At 34.4% G+C, this 21,565-nt stretch overlaps 1 protein-coding gene across 5 annotated transcripts in view; it reads left to right on the forward strand.

Annotated features, from left to right (window-relative positions):
- The window catches only part of btsz (bitesize), a 513,708-nt gene that overhangs the window by 277,587 nt on the left and 214,556 nt on the right, over nt 1-21,565 (forward strand). For all 5 annotated transcript variants that reach the window (XM_072528865.1, XM_072528866.1, XM_072528867.1 and 2 more), the window contains one exon: nt 9,760-9,893. In XM_072528865.1, the coding sequence (XP_072384966.1) occupies nt 9,760-9,893 (134 nt within the window). The remainder of the gene's footprint in view (nt 1-9,759; nt 9,894-21,565) is intronic.

The following is a 21,565-nucleotide window of genomic DNA, read 5'->3' on the forward strand; positions in this document are numbered from 1 at the left end:
ATGGTGTCCCCTTCTTAAGTAAAATATAAAAAACTACGGCAGAAAAAAAAGGAAATTAAATCACAAGCAGGATTTGCAAAAAAGAATGTAAAAAATGCAAAGAAAATCTGATACGAAAGCAAATTACATAAGAATGTAAATATTGTCCCGGGATACCTGCCTTCTGCTTGCCATGTTTTGAGATATTCCATAAGTGAAAAATTTCATTTTTTATAAATACATTTACTAAATAAATACTAAAGAAAAGGGTTTTATTTTTTTTTTCGCAATACCATTATATCTTTAGCTTTACTCCGATCTGAGTATTCGGCATCCAAATGTAATTATTCATGAGTGACGCCGATCATTTTTGTTGACATTTTAACCCTTTCAGTACCTATTTTTTTTCAGCGAACGAAAAAATATTTTTTGGTTAAAATGTACTTAAAACAGTTCATATAACACTTTTTGGACATTAATAAAAATATAGCATGTATACATAAAAAAAATTATTATGGGTTCATTTGTACCCAAAAGTACTTAACAAATCTAAAAAATTAGCGCATATGAAACATAAAAAAGCAATTTCTTTCCTTTTGAAGGCACAAATGGACATTGCACTTCTGACATTTCCATCTTGATTTTCCTATACAACCAGGGTTTTTACATCTTAAAGATAAAGGTAGCTCTGGGTGCTCTGGAAAATGTCCAATGATATCTAATCGCACCTCAGTAAGAGGTCTAAATTCAATGTTTTGGCGTTTTTCAGCTACTACTGGACTAGATGTATCGCTTGAAGGTCTTCCCCGTTTTCGGTTATTGAAAGAGTTGACTTTTATGAGGGCTTCACCAACTTTCATCCTAAAGTGTAGAAGATCCATGATATCTTTTTTTGGAATTCCTAAAGTATGCATATGTTTTTTATATTCTAACCATGAATTTGTTAGGGCCATGTCAACTGCATGGAAGATTAGTCGAACAGTCCACTTTCTGCAACGGTTTTTTACTCTGTAAAACGCAATAAGAGCATCTGTTTTATCTATGCCACCCATGGACTTATTATACTTTTGTATAACTTCGGGTCGACTTACGTCAATGAAACATTTTGTTTGTTTATTCCAACGTTTTACAACATCTTCTGTACCAACCCCAACGAAGTTGGATACCATTATCACTGACTTGTTATCTAACCATCTGGTTACTACAATTCCATCAGAAGAGATAATTTGTTCCGTTGATCCTCTCTGGTTTTTTGAAAAATCTTTTACATCAGTTAAAGGTGGTTTAGAAAATCTATTGATCCTCGCAGTACCAGCAACAAGTATTGATTTTTGGTTGAGAATTTGTAAAAGATTATAGCTCGTAAAATAATTGTCACAGTACAATGCATGCTTATTAGGTTCAAGTCCTTTTGTTAATTGCAATACGATAGCTGCACCTTGTCCATATTTCAAATTGGAAGGTTCTATTTCTGTGGTACTACCTTGATAGATTAGAAAATTGTAAATTAGTCCACTTTCACCACCTAATAAATACAGTTTCACTCCCCATGGATTAGGCTTATTTTTGATGTATTGTTTTATAGACAATCTCCCTTTGAAAGGCATGATTTGTTCGTCTATGCAAATATTTGTTTCTATATGCAGTTCTCTACATCTCTTTAGGACTGATTCAAAAACTGGTCGAACTTTCCACAGTATGTCGTCGCTCTGTCTGGTTTCCAGATTGTCAACACAATGTATGTGCGTGCGAAGTTTGAAATAACGATTCAATGTCATTGTGTCCGAAAAAATATCAATTTTTAAAGATCTGTCCCAATACATTCGCAGTCTTGGGAATGTTAGACAGCCTGTTAGAATACTAAGGCCAAAAAATGATTTTATTTCTTGTAGATTACACGGTACAAATATCTCATAAAATATGTAACTGGATATTCCTCAGAACAGTTTTCATTAGAAATCTGTGTTATTTTATTAGGTAATTGTCGTGTTAGATATTGAACATTCTGTAACCATTTTACATTTTTTTTCAGAGTAATGAAGTTATCATAGTTACCATCGTTTTCGCCCTGTTCATCATCACCCTCCTTTTCTACCTCATTATCCTCTTCCTCGTCCTCCAATTCGTTTTGATTTTCTGAGACATCATCTATCATATGTCCAACTCTCTGTCTTACTTGTATTTTTTCTTCGCAGTCACTGTCGTCATCACTAACAAATCCTTCTATGTCGGACAGTTTTTCCAGCTCTTCCAGGAGTTCTTTCTCAGTTAAATACTTTTTTGGAGGCATTTTACTCTGAAACAAAAAATAACACTGAGTCATTTTGGCTACAATTGTGCCCATCGAATTTGAAGCACACTTCTATATTTGAAAAAAATCTAATTTCAATAAAATATATTCACAATTAGTAAGAAGTAACACTACTTTCAACATTGCACTGAAATATAAACGGCGATTGACTTTATTCAAACTAATATTTGAAGAAACAAGTACACTTACCTCTTATGAACAATGCAATTGCCGACATATTGCTTTTGACATTAATTTTCTTATAGCACAAAACCATCCATGCGCCATTTAGGTACAAAATGCAGAAGTATAGTACTTATAGAATATAGATTTCGATAAACTTGCCTAAGTTGCAGATTCCTGTAGAATTATATATGCATTCAAATTAATGGGTACAATTATACTCAGCATGACTGAAAGGGTTAACAAAAAATATATCAAAATTTAGTATCATACCAACCATTTAAATTCTCTCTCTACTATTTATAAAAAACTCGCAACAAAAAATAAATTGTATCGGCATTCAACACCGATCCAATAAAATGCATCGGCATTCAACCTGTTAATGAAATTTTATGTCTGCTTATTACTAAATTGTTAATATTTTTTATAATTTACGTTGTTTAAAAATTTTAAAAAATTTAATTTTTTTCTTTAAAAATTTTGTTTTATGATTTCTGTAATTTTCAAAACTTGTTACTTAAATATAATATATAATTTATTCATCATTTACATTTTCGTTATTATCTTGTATTTATGTTTAGTTACCTCATTTTGATTGTCATTATATTTCATTATAATGGATTTAAAAGCAACAAAAAATTTCTCCTCGGCGGGAAATTGAACTCAGTCATTGGCTTGAAAAGTAAAAAAGTAAATAGCCATGAAGATAGCCACGTCAGGCTGTGACGTGGCTATCTTCATGTGACGACAAGTCACAATACTTAAATTCGCAGTCAAATACAAATGACAGGAACTGATCAGTATGACGTTTAAAAACATAACCCTAAAGGCCCGTTTTCACACTACGTCTTATTGTACGTTTTGTGGGTCATATAAAACGTACGACAAAATGTTTTGTCCAGTGTATACACACTACGTTTTTCCTTCCGTTTTCTACCTCATTTCTAATTCAGAGTCTTGAGTTGTGTGAAGTTTGTTTAGTGTTTTTTTTTATTATGAAGGAAACACGGCTGCTTTCTTTTATTTTTTCAACTATAAAGATACTACGACTGAGGAAAAGGGGGATGAAGAGGGAAAAGAAAAGATGGTCAAGAAAGTGGGCTTCTAAAAAGAAGCCAGTATTCCCACGTCTCGTTGCTAAAAGAGGCGAACCAGATGACTAGCGCAATTATTTACGAATGGACAGCTCAGCCTATTGTCAATTGCTAGAGTTGGTAACACCATACATATTGAAATAAGACACCTCATGAGAAAAGCCATTACACCCCATGAAAGACTCACAGCAACTCTCAGATATCTTACAACAGGACGCAGCGTCAAGGACTTGGAGTTCACAATCATAATATCCAAACCAGCGTTAAGCCAAATAATTCCTGAAACCTGTAATGCAATCTACTTGGTTTTAAAACATAACTACTTAAAAACTTTTATACAATTCAATAAATTCCCCGAGAAAATCGAGGGTGCGTTGCCGCAAATCTGACATTATTAGGCTTTTTTTGGGAAAAATGAAACGAACTGCAGTGGAACTAGTCGTCAAATAAGTCAAGATCGGACGACTTGTCTGAACATGTATTTTCACGTAACGTTTTATCATATCAGTTTTCGCAAAACTATGCTTCTTCTATCATTTCTACGATCTGACCTTGGATTTCATTTCGATTCGACAAGACGTACGTTTTGCTGTTTACATGTCACGTTTTATTGTATAGGATTTGTCCTATCCAACAAAACGTACAATAAGACGTAGCGTGAAAATCTCCCTTAACATAGCAGAACGTCTTTTGTGTGATTACAATTGTTTTCAAGGCTAACCTAACCAAGATGGACTTAATTGAATAAACGTGTGGGGAGAAAACTGAAACAGTGCGACCATGAAAGATGATACCAGTGATAATAGGTTAATGATAGTTGCGAGTACCTTAATGATTTATTTTAAGTCGTTTAATAGAAAAAAACATTTTAATTTGTTACTTAAATTAAAAATATTACAAAAAAATACTGTAATTATTATCGACGCTATAAAAATCATTAAATGTTTTTTAAAATATTTTTTTTTGTTCCTATTTTAAAAGCAGCACTTCTTTATATTAGTTAATTTAATATAATTGATCAATCGGACAAAGACCTCAGAATGTGTTGTAATTGTTTTGTTTGCCCTCTATGACGTCTATTTTGTATATTAAATATATACATACTTGAGTTCCTTAAATTTAGCTGACGTTAGAATACGGAACCACGAGAGAAATATTCATTATTTTAATGTGCGTCTTTTGGTATTTAGTATGAAATAAACTCAAAGGCGTCGAAAGTGGAGCCACAGGAGGGTAATATATTTATTTTAAAATATTTTTATAATACATACAGTATTTTCTCCTTGATGTATTTACAAGTGACCATTTAGTTTAATTTTGGAACTGTAAAACAGTAAAATAAAAGGTGAAAACTAAAAAGGTAACTACTTAGTTGGACTCAAAAAACCCATAGACAGATAATACAACTAGACTGACTGTTACAATACAGACCTGTCCCCCAGTGCTTTGTAATGGGCCGGGTTTATTGACCACGTGACCTAAATGACCAATGGGATCACGTGGTCGATAAACCCGGCCCATTAGAAACAGATGCAGAGACTGCTTTGCATCAGTTTTCTCTGATGCACTGAGGGAACAGGCCTGTATTGCAACAGTCAGTTTATTTGTATTATATGTCTATGAAAAAACCTAACATCTTGATTGTTACGAATTTGGTTATGGATAAAACACTCTTTATTAAATTGTAGATTTTTTCGACGCTCGGAAAGCATATCAATTCTGGTTCTATAATAACTGGTTCTATACTCCAGGAAAGAAATAATGAAATGAGTGGTGATATCGTAAGTTGCCGTATAATTTAGCTGTGTTTATGAGTTTTACCAAGAAGCGTATCAGTAGCGGAGAATTTATTTTTTATTTAGCGTATGACATATTCATCATCATCATCATTTGGCTCTACAACTCTATGTGAGTCTTGGGCATGTTTACTATTTCCCTCCATTGTTGTCGGTCCTGAACAGCTATTTCCCATTGCTGTATTTCCATTTTGCGTAGATCACTGGCTACTGCGTTCTTCCTATCTCTTTCTTGGGCGACCAACTGACCTTATGCCATCCGGCCTTTGCCAGAATGTGGAGTTGAGGAGTCTTTCGTCACTCGATCTTAGTACGTGGCCCGCCTATCTTATTCGGTTTGCTTTAATGTAGCGTACTATGTTTTCATCTCCATATACTATCTGGTGCTCATCATTGTCTTCTCCATTCTCCTGTTGTCCCTTCTCTGCAAGGCCCATAGATAGTCCGCAGTATCTTTCTTTCCAGTACCAGTAATTTTGTCGTTTCCCGCTGGTTCAGAGTCCATGTCTCCCTTCCATACGTTATTGTGGGACGAATTATTGTCTTGTACACTCTTATTTTCCACAAAAAACAGTGGCAGAGTAAAGATTATTGTTTAGTGCTTGATAGACCTCATATAGTATAGAAAATATAGCATCACTGGTACATTTATTAACTAAAAAGCCGAACTGACTTTGAGACAAAATGTTGTTTTCAACGAAAAAAGACATATATCGGGCTTTTATAAGTCTCTCAATAGTTTTGGATGGGACCGGTAGTAAGGCAATAGGTTTATAGATGCAGACATTATTGATCGGATTGTAAATGTTTCTCTAATAATAAACGATAGCCTAAGAATTGCACGCCTATGTATCTAATACACTGCTACAGAAAACAAACTCTTCCTAATCTGTGATTGTTGCGAAAACCAAAGATTGCTTCAGCACGTGTGATTTCGTCACTCGCAAAATCTAGGTTAGTTCGTTTTTTATCAGACTTTTTCTTCGCTCTCTGTGTGATAAACCCCATCGTGAAATTACTCGGATTGAACGTGCACAGGTCAAATACGGTTTGTGGGGTTTTCATATTTGCAGAATGAGCTAGTATAAAAAGGAGATGAGTAAAATTGTTAAAAATTCTGACATTGCTATTATTAATTGAAATTAAAATGAAGAATCGAAGATGTGATGGGCGACGATAGTGCTCTATTGCATGAGTTTCGTTTACCATGAATTTTATCAATGTAAAATTATTATTCAGTTAATACTTGTTCATAAAATTAATGATATAATATTAGAAAACAAATTTAATGAAAAACAATAACAAAAAAGTTTGTGCTCGTTTGGGAAAGTATGCAAAAAATTTAGATTGCTATAAAATCACCATAAACTAAGAATCTTTGGTAAATTATGAAAAAGTCTAAAATAATTGCTTTTGGAATGAAAGCACATATGGACATTGCATTGCATTTTTTCTTTACTTTTTTTTTTCATTTTACAACTTTTTATATTGACAGTCCGTTCAATAAGAAAAGGACATACATTTTCGTTTAGATGGTTGTTTTAGAGTTGAACTTCTAGCCTGACCTCTTTTTCGTCTTTGTAGGATACCAATGCAAGTTGTTCTGCAAGAATTGTTTTTAAACTGAGTAGTGGTATCACATCATCAGATTTGCTTTATTCGTCTATCTAAATGCAAAGAATTGACTACTGCAACATGTATCATGTGAAACAAAAAACAAGTGATACCATTTTTTGTTTTTTTCTTTGATTGGATGTAACTCCATTAAGGAATCCCGAATTTCCACGCTCCCCATAGTTTTATTCCATTATACCAATGTGCGACCTTTTTATTTTGATGTAGTAAGAAAAGTTATAAATTGATATAGTGCGAACGGCATGATTGGTCGAGAGCGAGTCGTGAGTTCAAAACTTGCTTTTGAAATTGGTATTTGCTTCTACAGAATTTGCCATAGCTCCAACAGCTTTCAAGTTTTTCAAGGAAATATACAGATGTAACACAATATATCTTACAGTTGCTGATGGTCTGTCTGCTTCTCGAACATTCACTGACACTAAACTACTAACCACTAAACAATTGAAATAGCAAGATCTGGTTTCATGAATATGCGTAAAATGCTCTGTAACCCCAAGCTATCAGTCTCAATAAGATTGAGTGTGGTTTCTATTACTATATGGCTGTGAGACCGGACATTAAAATAGTATGACGTCAACAAATTAAATTCATTTAAAATGTGGAAGCTGGACCAGCAGAACTACGAATGAAGAAGTACTGAGAGCAATGAACACACGCCCTCATCTGGTCAATACTATCAAAATTAGAAAGACGTCATATCTAGGACACATAATGCGCCATAGGGAATTTGAGCAGCTTCAGGTAATATTAGAAGGCAAGATTGAAGGTAAAAGGGGCATAGGACGAAAGAAAGAATCTTGGCTACGAAACATCAGAGATTGAACCCACACAAAAGGAAATGAATTAATTCATCAAGCCCAGAACAGAGAGAAATTTGCCATATTGATCGCCAACCTCAATAGAGAAGACACTTAGGAGGAGGAAACTGATAACCAATTCAACAAACTCTACGAACAAATCCATGGAGATTTATTACATTCCAAGTGCATGCAGGCTTCTGTCATATACCATCGTTATAAGCAAAGTCCCCTCCCTTCCACTTATATACGACGTAGTTTATGGATGCTCTTATACCTTCGATGCTGCTTCGATGAAGGAATTGTTCACGGAATTTTTTAATGTTGGGTTCTCGTTTGGGCCCATGATGCAATTAAATATAAAGAAGGTTATGTCTGTGAAGGAGATCGATATTGATATAACCCAAATTAAAAACTTATGGTGAAAAGTAAATAGAAAAACCGAATTTGCATAGCGGTAAAGACAAATATAATGATAATGTGCTGTTACTACGTTTATGGTTTCTATGGTAAACTCTCCATTTACTGAATTACCTAAGTACATATTTCTTCCATCCTTTTTTGACATTCTTTCATATATTAATATAATTTTTTTTTTGAAAAATTTAACCAATTTTCCTGCTAAATATGGTCTCTCATAGTCGACAAAAAACATTCAAACCTTTCCTTTGTTACTTTTTAATGTTCTGAAACAAGAAATGTGTTGAAAATCACTTATAATTAATCAAAAAACTACTTAATGCTAATTTCCAACTATAATTTTTTCCAACTTCGTGAAACTAATCCTTAAACGAATATATTAAATTAACGGGTAGTTGAGAGTTTCCGGGAAAGTTATTGAAGTAATTATTCTGGCCAGACCCAATCAATTTCCCAACTATACAAAATTATTTAGACCATTTCGGTTCTACAACTTAAATTTGATTTAATAGAGTGGCTAATTATCAAGAATTTGCGGGTGCTTGTAAGAAATTTGAATTTAGTTTTAGATATTGGTGATTATATTTACGTTAAATCTTGAATATGTTCAAAAACGAAGAACTTCAAAATATTGGCAATGAAGAACGTAAATAAGGAAAATCCTATAAAAAAAAACGAACTACTACAACTGTTGTCACGTAAAATCTTCGCCCGTAAAACCGACTTTACAGGCAACCGATTTTTTTTAGTTTATTGTTGATTTCCAATTGTTTTGTTGACCCCAGAAATATTAAGACTAATGTATTTTCCTTGATCCGTTAAATAACTTCTTATAATTTCTTTGCCATCCTCAAAATTACCCGTGCGTTGAAATTTATTTTTAATGATTTTAATGAACGGTACTGGCGGTGTTGGTGTTTTCTTAAGTCCGCGCCAAATTGAATCTTAATGTCACTAGAAGTTTGTATGATCACTTCTCGATTTTCCCGGAAAATTTTCTGCTTTCCATTTCCCTCACTTTCTTTTCGATTTTGTTAATTTTCTTTTTTGTTTCTACCTTATCTTCTTGCAAGGTTCTCTCCAGTTTCTCTTCCACCTTTTCTAGTCCCGCGTGTATTACTTTATGATTGTCTTCTCTTCAACATTTTCCATTTGTTCGTCCGCTATTTTATCTACTTCTTTTTGTATTTGTTGTAGATAACTCTTCATTTCATATTCATATTTTTCCAATATGTCAGAGGTAGATGCTCTCTTCTGTATCATACAATAACTCACCAAAACAAACTAAATTGAATTAATATGTATATTCTATTAGAAAAATACAAAAAATATTTAACCACCACCAAATTTTTAATTAAAAGTGCCTGTTTTTGCCTCGCCAGACTCACACCATTCCTCTTACGATCATCTTACAAAACAGCACCTTGTATTTCTAAAAGGAAATGTATGTATTGTAAAAACAAACATCCTGGAGATACTCGAGACACCTATTATATATTTTTTCATATCACAAAAGCCCCACTTGAGTTTCCACTTTAATATTACTTTTCCTTTCGTTATTCCAGGGAGATCCAAGCAGCAAGTGGCGAATGGATGAACGAGTTCGTGAGAAGGCCGAGCAAGAGGCGCGAAACCCGTGTTTGTTTACCCACTGCCGATATTATCAAAAGGACTATTCGCAGATCATGGACGATATCGAGTAAGTATTTACTTTATAGGCTATTTTAAGGTTAGCGCGAGAAATAAGAATAGCAGTTTCAGGAAACCGATATAAAAATAAATAAATTGAATCTATATTTTTTTAAATTTTCCACGTCTTTAAATGCCAGTTCCGTTATAGAGGTTGACAACCATCATGACGACTATAACTTTTAACATTAACCTTATAAAGAATTGATTTGAGATGTAATTATAGATTTCTCGTAGGTTTGATATATTGCAGTTTTTGTTCTTTTATCGTGTTTATAACTTATTTTCCGTGCTGTCCTTTTACCTTTTTTAATTCATAATACCAGTTCATTGTTCATAAGGGATCCACCCATAAAATATTTCTTGATGGTATTGCAGTTTTCGTTCTTAAACGCATATTTAATTTGAATTACTTAAAAAGCCATTCACTTTTATGCCTGCCATATCTGATTCTATAGCTGCAACCATATCGTTTATTTAACCTTGCACTGTAAAAAGCAACAATATTTAATAAAACAATATTTAATAAATTTGTACAATTGTTGGATATGCAGATAATATTGACGACAACGTTAAATGCATGTGGGCTCTATCTGAAGCATGTCTAATGTTCAGTATCTGATCCCGCGTTCCTTTTCCTGGTACAAATCCGCATTGTTCTTCGTCTATCTCTGTAACTAGAAAATTCTTTAGCCGTTTAGTGATTCTATGTAGCAGACGTAAATTCAAGAATAAAAATGAAGAAAAATACCAGCAGATCCACAAAATCATAAGAACGAAAATTCGAGAAGCCAAAGAAAAATGGTTTTCCAACGAATGCAGGGAAATAGAACAATACGAACGAAAATACGACAGTTACAATATGCACAAAAAAATAAAATCAATGACAAGCAAGAGGAAATTCAATAAGTCACCCAACAGCATAAAAGATGGCGATGGAAATCTTATCTCGGAGCCATCAACGATCTTAGAAACATGGAAATCATACATAGAAAAATTATTTGCATCTGACAGGACTGATGATCACCTATATGGAGAAGGAGAAACAGGACCTTCAATCCTTAAATCGGAGATAGAAGATGCCATTGCAGCACTAAAAAACAATAAGTCAGCAGGTCCGGACAATGTACCCTGCGAAATATTAAAGATCCTATGTAAATCAGACAAACAGTTCCTTGATAATCTAGTTGAACTTTTTAACAACATATATAATAGCGGTAAAATCCCGGAGAACTGGCTGCAGTCAACATTTATTACAATCCCGAAGAAACCAAAGGCCCAGATCTGTGATGACTACCGGCTTATAAGCTTGATTAATCATGTCACTAAAGCGTTCACTAAGATCATTCATAGAAGAATATATGATAAATGCGAGTCAAATATTGATAGATCGCAGTTTGGCTTTCGGAAAGCACTTGGAACTAGAGAAGCAATTTTCGCTCTCCAGGTGCTTATACAGCGGTGTAGAGACGTTGATAAGGACGTGTATTTGTGCTTTGTGGATTTTAGAAAAGCATTTGACAATGTCAATCATGAACAATTGATAGATATTCTGAGAAAGACAGGTATTGACGACAAGGACATTCGAATTGTGGCAAACCTATACTGGGGTCAAACAGCAAGAGCAAAAATTGGCAACGAACTCACTAAAAGTGTGCAGATCAAAAGAGGTGTCCGTCAGGGTTGTATATTATCCCCACTCCTATTCAATATTTATTCTGAAGAAATATTTAATAAATGTATGGAAAATGCAAATGAGGGCATAAAAATAAACGGCGAGTTAACAAACAATATAAGATATGCCGACGACACGGTGATCCTTGCCAGTACCATAGACGAATTACAGCAGGTAATGGAAAGAGTTTATTCAGTTAGTGAGGAATACGGCCTGAGCCTCAACTTCAAGAAGACAAAGTGGATGCTGATAAGCAGGAAGCAACAGCCTGCTCGACAGTTACGGATAAGTAACATACTAATTGACCATGTAGAATCTTATGTGTACCTGGGCACCAACGTAAATGCAAAATGGGAACAGGCCACAGAAATTAAGGCGAGAATAGAACGAGCTAGAGCAGCATTTAGCAATATGAAAAAGCTCCTCATAAGCAGGGATTTGTCTCTTCCCCTAAAACTACGTCTAGTTAAATGCTACATTTTTCCGATCTTACTGTATGGTGTGGAGGCCTGGACGCTGACGGAGACGCTTACGAGAAAACTAGAAGCATTCGAAATGTGGGTGTACCGACGCATTCTTCGTATATCCTGGACCGAACATGTCACCAACACAGAGGTAATCCAAAGAATCGGAAAGGAGAAAGAAATCGTGAATACAATTAAACAAAGAAAGCTTGAATATCTAGGCCACATATTGAGACACGATAAGTACCGTCTACTGCAATTGATTGTCCAGGGAAAAATAGACAGTAAGCGAGGGCCAGGCAGGAGAAGACACTCGTGGCTCCAAAATCTGAGGAAGTGGTTCGGGCTCACATCGGTCGAACTATTCAGAAGCGCCGCAAATAAGATCAAAATTGCCATGTTAATAGCCAACGTTCGCAACGGACAGGGCACTTGAAGAAGAAGAATGTAGCAGTACTTTGCTTGCATGAGGAATAAGGGTAATAGTTCTCTAATTGGTGAAAGGGCAATAGTTCTGTAATTGCTGCATACGGTTAGTGATCCTTTTTTATGGATACAGGTTGATTCGCACCACTCATCAGACCATTCACCTGTGATCCGCTAGTATGCCATCGATCCCTGTGGATTATTTCTTTCTTAGTTGGTTGAGAGCCTTCTCTACTTCTGTTCGTAATATTACTGGTTCTGCCTCTCTGACTGCATGTTTCTTGTGTTTTGAGGCTGATACATCTTACTAACTAACTAGTAACTAATAGAGCCCAAAAATACAAAATTTGTGTTCCTCTGGGTCAAATAATCAGAGACCTAGACTAATCAATGGTATGGAACTGGAAGTTGTGGATGCCTTAGTTATTTGGTAATTACTGACTAGAGGCAACAACAATGAATGGAAGATGTACAATAAACCAATTCGCTACAGTACGTCTGGTTATAGCTACAAATGGCTTCAGAACAAAGGCTGAAAAAGAAATTCCCGGACAAGGAAGAATGAAGGATTATTCTAAAGAAGACTTTGACTCATAACAAGCTATAACACCATGGATGATGATGATTCACTTCCAATATTGCTTTTTCATCATCCCACAGTTCTTGATTTTGTATCTTTAGTTTATCTTATTTTCCTTTCTTATATTATCTTTGTATTTCTTTATCTTTTAGCAGGTTTTTATTAAATTTTTTCATAATTCTTATGAGTTCTGATTCATTTTTTACCTGGTGTTAGATATTTTTATATTGATTGATTTCTAAAGCGTCTAAAACTTTATTTGATATTAGAGAGATAGTTATAAACCCAAATTACCCTTTCGGTTACATTTTCTCGCCGAAGTGACACAGTAGATTATTTTAGAAAAGGTTCTCTGGTGGGTTTCTTGGCGGAGTGACAATTAGATTATTATGGAGTAGGGAAGCGATGGAAATTGAAAACTAAAAATGTCTTTTTCTACTCTCTTACTAGTAAATTGTATATTACCTACTATTTGGATGCTAAGTAAATACATCAAAACAGATACTGGCACGTAATGACTAGCACGTAATAAAAAAAATTACGCTTCAGTTCTATAAAAATGTGTAATATCACATAAGCCTTGTAAGTCAGTTGCTCGAGTTACCATGGAAACGAATTAACAGACGTTATTTTGATAGAACAACAACAGAAGAAGATATAAACAACAGACTGAGACAAACAAGAAACTGTATAAGACAACTAAACTCAGTGTTGTGGGATAAGAACATTACGATAAAGACAAAAAAGAGAATATATAACACCCTGACAAGAAGTATCCTGACATATGGGTCCGAAAACTGGACAATAAACAAGAGAAATAGAGGTAGAATAAGAGCAGTAGAAATGGAGTTCCTGAGGAGAAGCTGTAGACTTACAAAAAGAGACAGAATTGAAAACGCAGAGATTAAGCGGAGAATGGGAGTGCAATCAGACATAATCGACTATATAGAGGAGAAGAGACTATCCTGGTACGGCCACGTCAGAAGAGCGGACAGAGGACGCTGGATAAACAAAATCACAGAATGGAGCCCGATTGGAAGAAGAAAGAGAGGAAGACCCCGAAGGTCATTCAGAGATGAAATCGACGAGGCTATGGAGAAAAGAACCCTGCGAGATGGAGACTGGAATGACAGGGAAAATTGGAGAAAACGGTTGAGTGAAGGAAGACAGTGAAAACTGTGGAAATCCTTAGTAGTAGTAGTAGTATTTTGATAGATTAAAAATTAATAATCTGTCAGTGTAAATATAGTGGTAATTTAAATACAGATAAATAAAATGAGTTCTTCGAATAGTGAAGATGAATTTAGTAGCACACATGGTTTTCAAGAAAACCAGCATTTTACAACGCGGAGTCAAACCCGGAAAAATAGTGACAGCATATATATATATATATATATATATATATATATATATATATTAGCGATCCGCAAATAAATCAATTTTTTCTTAATTATCAAAGAGGTAAATGTACGAAACAGGTGTGGTAGGATTAAACAAAATAGGCGGTGTTCCTAAACAAATAGCCGAATATTTAAAGTTACCAGATCCCAAAATGTACACAGGTCACTGTTTAAGACGAACTTCTGCCACTATTTTGATAGATGCTGGTGATGGTGGTGATTGAATGGCTCTTAAACGACATGGCGGATGGAAATCTTCAACAACGGCCGAAGGATATGTCGTTGAGTCAATAAATAATAAGACGTCAACAGCCAATAGAATTATAAATTCAATTGAAAGTAATTTACAGACCTTTACATACAATGAAAATACCAATGTTCAAAAAGAACACACCGTAAAGTTTACGTCATCTCACCATTCACCACGTATTATTGCCAAATTTTACAATTAATTATTATAAATAAATGTTTAATTTAAATTGTTCCCGAATTTTGTTAAATAAATAAAAGTTACTTGTTATACTTTTTAAAATAATAGTAGAAAAAGTATAGTACACAACTTGAGTTGTAAGCTCATTACATGGTTGTAAAATTACTGCGCTCGCCGCTACGCGGCTCGCATGTAATAAGCTTCTTACAACTCTCGTTATGTAATATACTATAACAGTACAATTATATCGCATATTAGTTTTATTAATTAGGAAGAGCAGATTATATTAAAAACCCCAACCGGCTTAGAATTATTCCATTTTTTGGTAGTATCTTAATTTTGATTACGATAAAGGCACCTAAAAATATAATCTCCCGTATCTTCATCTTATTTCCATTTATAGCCTTCTCTTGCTGACTTCTAGATAAACTACAGTATATGCACAGGTAGCCATGTGTGTAATGAATTATAAATAGTTGAGTGGCAAAATTGACTGTGCTTTTAACAACATTGTGTCACACTCCCCCATACCCCGTAACCCAACAGTTAAGTTCTTATCCTGATAAAATTACCCACCTTGCCAGACCTTATCCGGTCCTCTAATCCCTGTCATGCCGACGTTGGTGCTATATGAAAGCGACCGAGCCGCAAATTGAGGGAGCAAACTGTGTGTTAGGGTGCTTGTGGTGTTTTTATTTATATACTTTTTGTCTGGTTTAGTGAATTTCCTCGAGCAGTTCTACAAAAACCAACAAGTAGAATCGTTGAAATAAAAAATAATCAAAGTGTTTAATATATTATTTCAAAACGGTTTAATAAATAAATAAGATGCTAGAATGGCAATTGAATATAGTCAATGTTTGTATAAGTCGCAATTTTCTCAAGGAGTAGGAATTTCTCTAAAGAAAATATTAAGTGTTATCAAACAAAATAAATCAATTGAACAGATTCAACAGAGATTACAAATATCACGGCATTTGCGGCAGAATCGTCAAATTTGTTTCCACGTGAACATTTATATTGCAAGCCCCCATTTGCAGTACACTTCGTCTATTGATTGTCACATCGTAAAGGTTCAGAAAGTGTTCCATTTTTCATATAGCCAATTCCTTCCTTCCCTCTCGTCCCCCTTTTCCATTAAACTTTCAGTGAGGCTGTTTCGTTTGCGGAAGCTCAGTTGTAAACCAGGACTTCGAAAAAATATAAAAGCTGCTGCGTTCGGATATTGTGCACTCCCTAGCCCAAGGGCGACTGAAGATATTTCAGCCGTATTTGTGGAAACCAGCACATCCATTTGTTGTAGCGGATTGGTTTGGAAAAAATTAAAAAATAAAATGTATAGTGATTAAAAAAAATAAAGAATTTTTTTCGTTTAACAAAAGGGCTGGAGGGTCTTTAGTACGGTAATATATGTGCATATTTTGCGATATATTGAACCGATGTAAAAAAACTGTCGTAAAATATTATTTTTTGCCCAAATGGGACTTTAAAATGAGCGATAAGTAATGTTTTACTTATCTGTACTTTCTGTGCCTTAATCGGAAAACTTTCCTATATACCTACTACAGAACAAAAAATATCTCCAATTCCTAAAGATAAAAATATTTAATCATTCAAAAATATTCAAAATATTAAATCAATTAATGGACATTTACAAAAAGAATCATGAAATTCCATCGACAAGGCAAAAAAAGAAGAGATGGAAAAAGATACTTATAGACTGGAGACCGTTCAAACACGGACGTTAAAGAAAGTCACCATAAATGAGATGGACAAATGATCCTACCTATAATAAAGATCATGGGAGAAGGGAGAGGAGAGCTATATCGAAAAATATATGTTTGGGGCTGTTTAGACAGCTAGGTAGGATTCCATCGTAATAATAATTCTTTCTTAGTTTTTATTTTCTAATATATAAGAGATAAGTCATTCCTCAAAGTCTTAGGTAAGTTTTTATTATAGTAGAATTTGTAGGCTACTGGTTTCGAGGCTGATGTTCATTATTAAGGCTCAGTACATAGGTGTTTGTTTTTAACAAAAACTAAAAGCTAAAGGAAGAACAACATGAAAAAGGAATAAACATATAATACAAAGATTAAAATCAAATTGTAAATTAAATACAAAATAACAATCAAGCAAAAAAAAAGCATCAGAATCGAATAAGCAAGAAAAGCATCCATGAGCATGAAAACATTTATTACAAGATCAGACCTTAGTCTGCAGCTCAGAATCCGAATGATCAGATGTTACATGACATCTTGTGTTACGTTTTTTCTGTCTTACTGTATGGCTGTGAAAGTTGGACAATGGACTCTGAAATAGAAAAAAGAATAGATGCCTTTGAGATGTATATATATAGACGAACGTTGAGAATTCCATGGGTACAAAGAGTTACTAATGTTGAGGTACTTCGTCGCATGTGTAAACAAAAAGAATTACTTAGAATAATCAAAGAAAGGAAAATGCAATACTTGGGTCATGTGTTGAGAGGCGAAAGATACGAATTACTTCAAGTTATACTAGAAGGAAAAGTACATGGCAAAAGATTAGTAGGAAGACGCCAGAACTAGTGGCTAAAAGACCTGAGGAGATGGTTCGGCCGCTCATCCGCAGAGATCTTTCGCGCAGCAGTTTCCAAAACTACAATTGCCATTTGGATCGCCAACCTTCGAAAGGAGACGGCGCCATGAGAAGAAGAAGAATCAAGCAAACAACTATAACCTAAATTACGTAAGAGAGTTGGTACTATAATATAATGTTGATTAGATGATAACTGTAAAAAATTGATTAGGTGAAAGGATTGACGTACTATACAATACATTGAGAATGCAATATACAGTACATAAAGAAAAGACAGTTAGGATTTGATTTCACTTATAGTGTCTCTGCATATTCCCTTTTACGTATTTCATCTTAGCAAGACTCATTAAGACTCTTAGTAGAATTCATATTCTGATGATAATCTACACTACATTTGTCTATTTTTTTTTTTTTTTTCGCAAAGTGTACTATCCTCTTATTTCCATAATAGCCACCCGTTTATTAACGATTTCGTATTTGAACCCAAGTTTTTTCAGCCGTCTACGTAAAGTGGTTTTAGGGCAGCTTCTTCCCATCGCAACAAGTTTGGTGTATATAATATCAGTTGTTGGTATTACATTTTTTTGTATTCCTTGTAAACCAAATTCCTTAAACATTTAGCAGTCACGATATTAATTTGTTTAGATTTCCCAGCATCCAATCTTGTATTTCTCTTTTTAACAAAACTTTTCACGATGTCGCGCTTGGTAGAATACGGAATTCCTATTAGAAAGGCCGCTTTTCTTATAATACTGCCTTTACAACTATTTTCAGAATCATTTTGAAGATTTTTGTAAACGTTCATACAAATTCTCTTAGATTGTTCATTCAAAACAATCCTTTTCTTTGGAAGTCTTAAACACTTTTCTACAGTTACAGTCTCAGTGTCATTGTTTTTCGTATACTTACACTTAAAAGATTGTTGACTACTACACTTTCTCTGCCACTACTTGGGTTCTCTTGCTCCCATGCACGAAAAACTGTAGGTAATTTTTTCCATGGTCTAAACATTTTCTTTATACACAAATAGACAGTTTAAAAAAAACAAACAACAAAAAAATACTACAATTATTATAACCACTCACAACAAAATTTCAATACAATTCAAAATTAAAGCAATGCACAATGCACAAAGATGATCAACCGACTATAACCATCCAAGGAACAAAAGTGGAACATGTAGAAGAATACATATATCTGGGTCAGAATATCAAGGTAAACAAAGAAAACCAAACTACCGAAATAAGCAGACGAGTAAGAATGGGATGGGCCGCATTTGGAAAATTCTCATACATACTGAAAGACAAAAAGATACCCCAAAACCTTGGAACCAAAGTGTTCGATTCTTGTATCCTTCCCGTTCTCACTTACGGAGCTCAAACCTGGACATTCACAAAAAAGAACATGGACAAGATTCGAAAAACTCAGCGAGCCATGGAACGACAGATGCTTGGTATCTCACTAATAGATCGGCAAACGAACGAAGCAATCCGGAACAAAACAAAAATAAAGGACGCCGCGAAACAAGCAGCTAAATTAAAATGGAAATGGGCCGGACACAACGAACGTCTCGAAGATGGTAGATGGAACAAAGAAGTCGCAAACTGGCGACCGTACGATGTGAAGAGACCAAGAGGAAGACCTCAAATGCGCTGGAGCGACGATATCAAAAGAGTCGCAGGACCAATGTGGAAACGCCTAGCACACAACAGGGATGAATGGCGAGAAATGGGAGAGGCTTTTATTCGACAATTCGGATAGAAAAAGGGCTATAAAAAAAACAATGCACATCTATCTAGACAAGCTAGTTGCAAAGATACAACTATGGATCCGTCACTGATTACACATAGCTATATGTAATTTGCTGGCTTGGCCTACCCAAAATTTTACCACACCAGCCGCCACTGCTTTTTAGGACAAAAAAGCAAGTTCATTAGCGGAACGTAATTCAAAATTATTCTGTACATTATATTTGAAGCAATATATGAGTAAAACATCTCATCTTTTGGTGGTAAAAAATATATTAAATACATATATTAATTTGTCTGGACTAAATGTGGTAAAATATAGTCTGGAAGTTATATTTTTGTTTGAATTTGCCGACGGACGATAGATAGATGGTCTTCACTTTACCTCCTAAACTATTTACACTTACAGTTTCTTATCATTTTCGAATATTGCGAAATTGCATTGCAATTCTTGAAAGCCCTATCGTGCTCGTAAATCCTTTAGTCATTCACTGTATGTTTAACTAAGTCTAGATGCAAAGGTTTCATTGTATTATTTAGTGGGGCAACCCTTTAAATGCACATTCTCATTTGTGATCGAATAGTCTTTCATGTGTTTTCTCAGTGTACCACAAACCGTTCCCTTACATACAATCCATTAGTATGATGGGAGTTTGAAGCTCGCTATCGATCACCTCATCTACGCAATGAAGAAGGCCAATTAGTCAGAAACCTTTGTCAGTTTTTTTTATTTTCCTTTGTGAACCGTCTTGTTACACATATCCACACATCGGTAGTTATTTCCTATTATACCTAATAAGGTTGTGGGGTAGATTCGCAGCCAATTATTCTGCCTTGAGGTTTTGTAAAGGCAAGGGAAATAATTAATATTGATGGGTATTTACAAAAAAACGCGTTTTATGTTTAATAAAACTGAAGTATTCAATAAAACTGACCGTCTCAGAACCTTAAAAAACCTTACAGCGTGATAAAAAACCTTACAACGTATTTTCGGTTTTGTAACGATATCTCTGTTTATCTGAAAACCTATCATTAAATAGCTTTCGATTAAAACTAAATCCCCTTTACCGACATATCCTGCCTAAGAGTCTCTCAACAGGTCTTCTATGGTGCTCGTCTTCTACTCCTTCAGGAACTATTAACTTGTAATGTAATAATTGGATTTGTAATATTATGGCCTCTAAAGAGTTTTTTACTAGAACAAAAGTTTCTGTAGTAGGAATACTTACTAGGAGAGCGATTTTTTTTTCAATTACTCAAAAAATCTAGATAAATTTCATTTGGTAAAAAAAAACTTTACATCTTCTTGAAATTTGCATAAGTGAGAAATTTGATACGGAATTCGGATTGTAACAGTTTATGGTCTGTTCCGCAATCAGACGCTGGTTTTGTCTTTACGTTGACTACTGAACTGTTCCATCTTTTGCTGACAAGAATATAATCTATTTGGTTTTATATCTTCCCCCCAGTGAACTCCAAGTTGATAGTCTTCGCGGATGATGCTTAAACATGGTGTTCATGATACTAAGTTCAGTGTCGATGACAAATTGTAATAGCCTTTCTCCTCTCTCATTTCGTTCACCTATTCCAAACCCACCAACTGTTCCTGTCAGCAGATCTTCTGTTGTTGCTTTGCCTATTTTTGCGTTCCAATCACCTAATATTATGACTGGTTCTTTTTTGGGTATATTAGCGATGTTACTGTTTAATAACTGGTACATCTCTTCCACTTCTTCATCTGTTCTATTGCATGTTGTCATAAAGACTTGTAGTACATGGATCTTTATTGGCTGTCAATCGAGAGTAATTTTAATTAGGGTGGACAACATACTGGTGTACTTTAAAGGACCTAATAGGCAACTTGACCAATTCTTATTTTACATTATAAAACATATCGAAATAAAACAAAATCAATCCATAAAATTTCTTAATTTAAAAATTTTGAGACTTCAAAACAAAAATGAGTCCTCCGTATGTCATACTGACACAAGTATACATAATTCATCATCCCAAATAGCAGTAAACAATGGGTATAATGAACAAATAATAAACAAAATTTTAAATTAAAAACTGCATAAGAAAGGCTACATTGTCGCCAAAGTGGATTAATCAGAGCAAATTACAACAAAGATTATTATCTAACTTAAGCAAATATATTAAGAACAACAAGGCCAAAAAAAATAATACTTAGACAGTGGTGAATAGAAACTTATGGTGACTGCTCAAAAACTTACATCGGTCAAACTGGTAGAACATTTAACAAACGTATAGCAGTACACAAAAGGGCTTTCAATAATAGAAAAACAGATTCTACGTTGGCACTTTACCTTCTAGATCGTAGTTATTCTTTAAATAATCAATTTCCATATTTAAAATAAA

This window comes from Diabrotica undecimpunctata, chromosome 4, assembly GCF_040954645.1.
Source record: "Diabrotica undecimpunctata isolate CICGRU chromosome 4, icDiaUnde3, whole genome shotgun sequence".
Classification (NCBI taxonomy): Eukaryota; Metazoa; Arthropoda; class Insecta; order Coleoptera; family Chrysomelidae; genus Diabrotica; species Diabrotica undecimpunctata.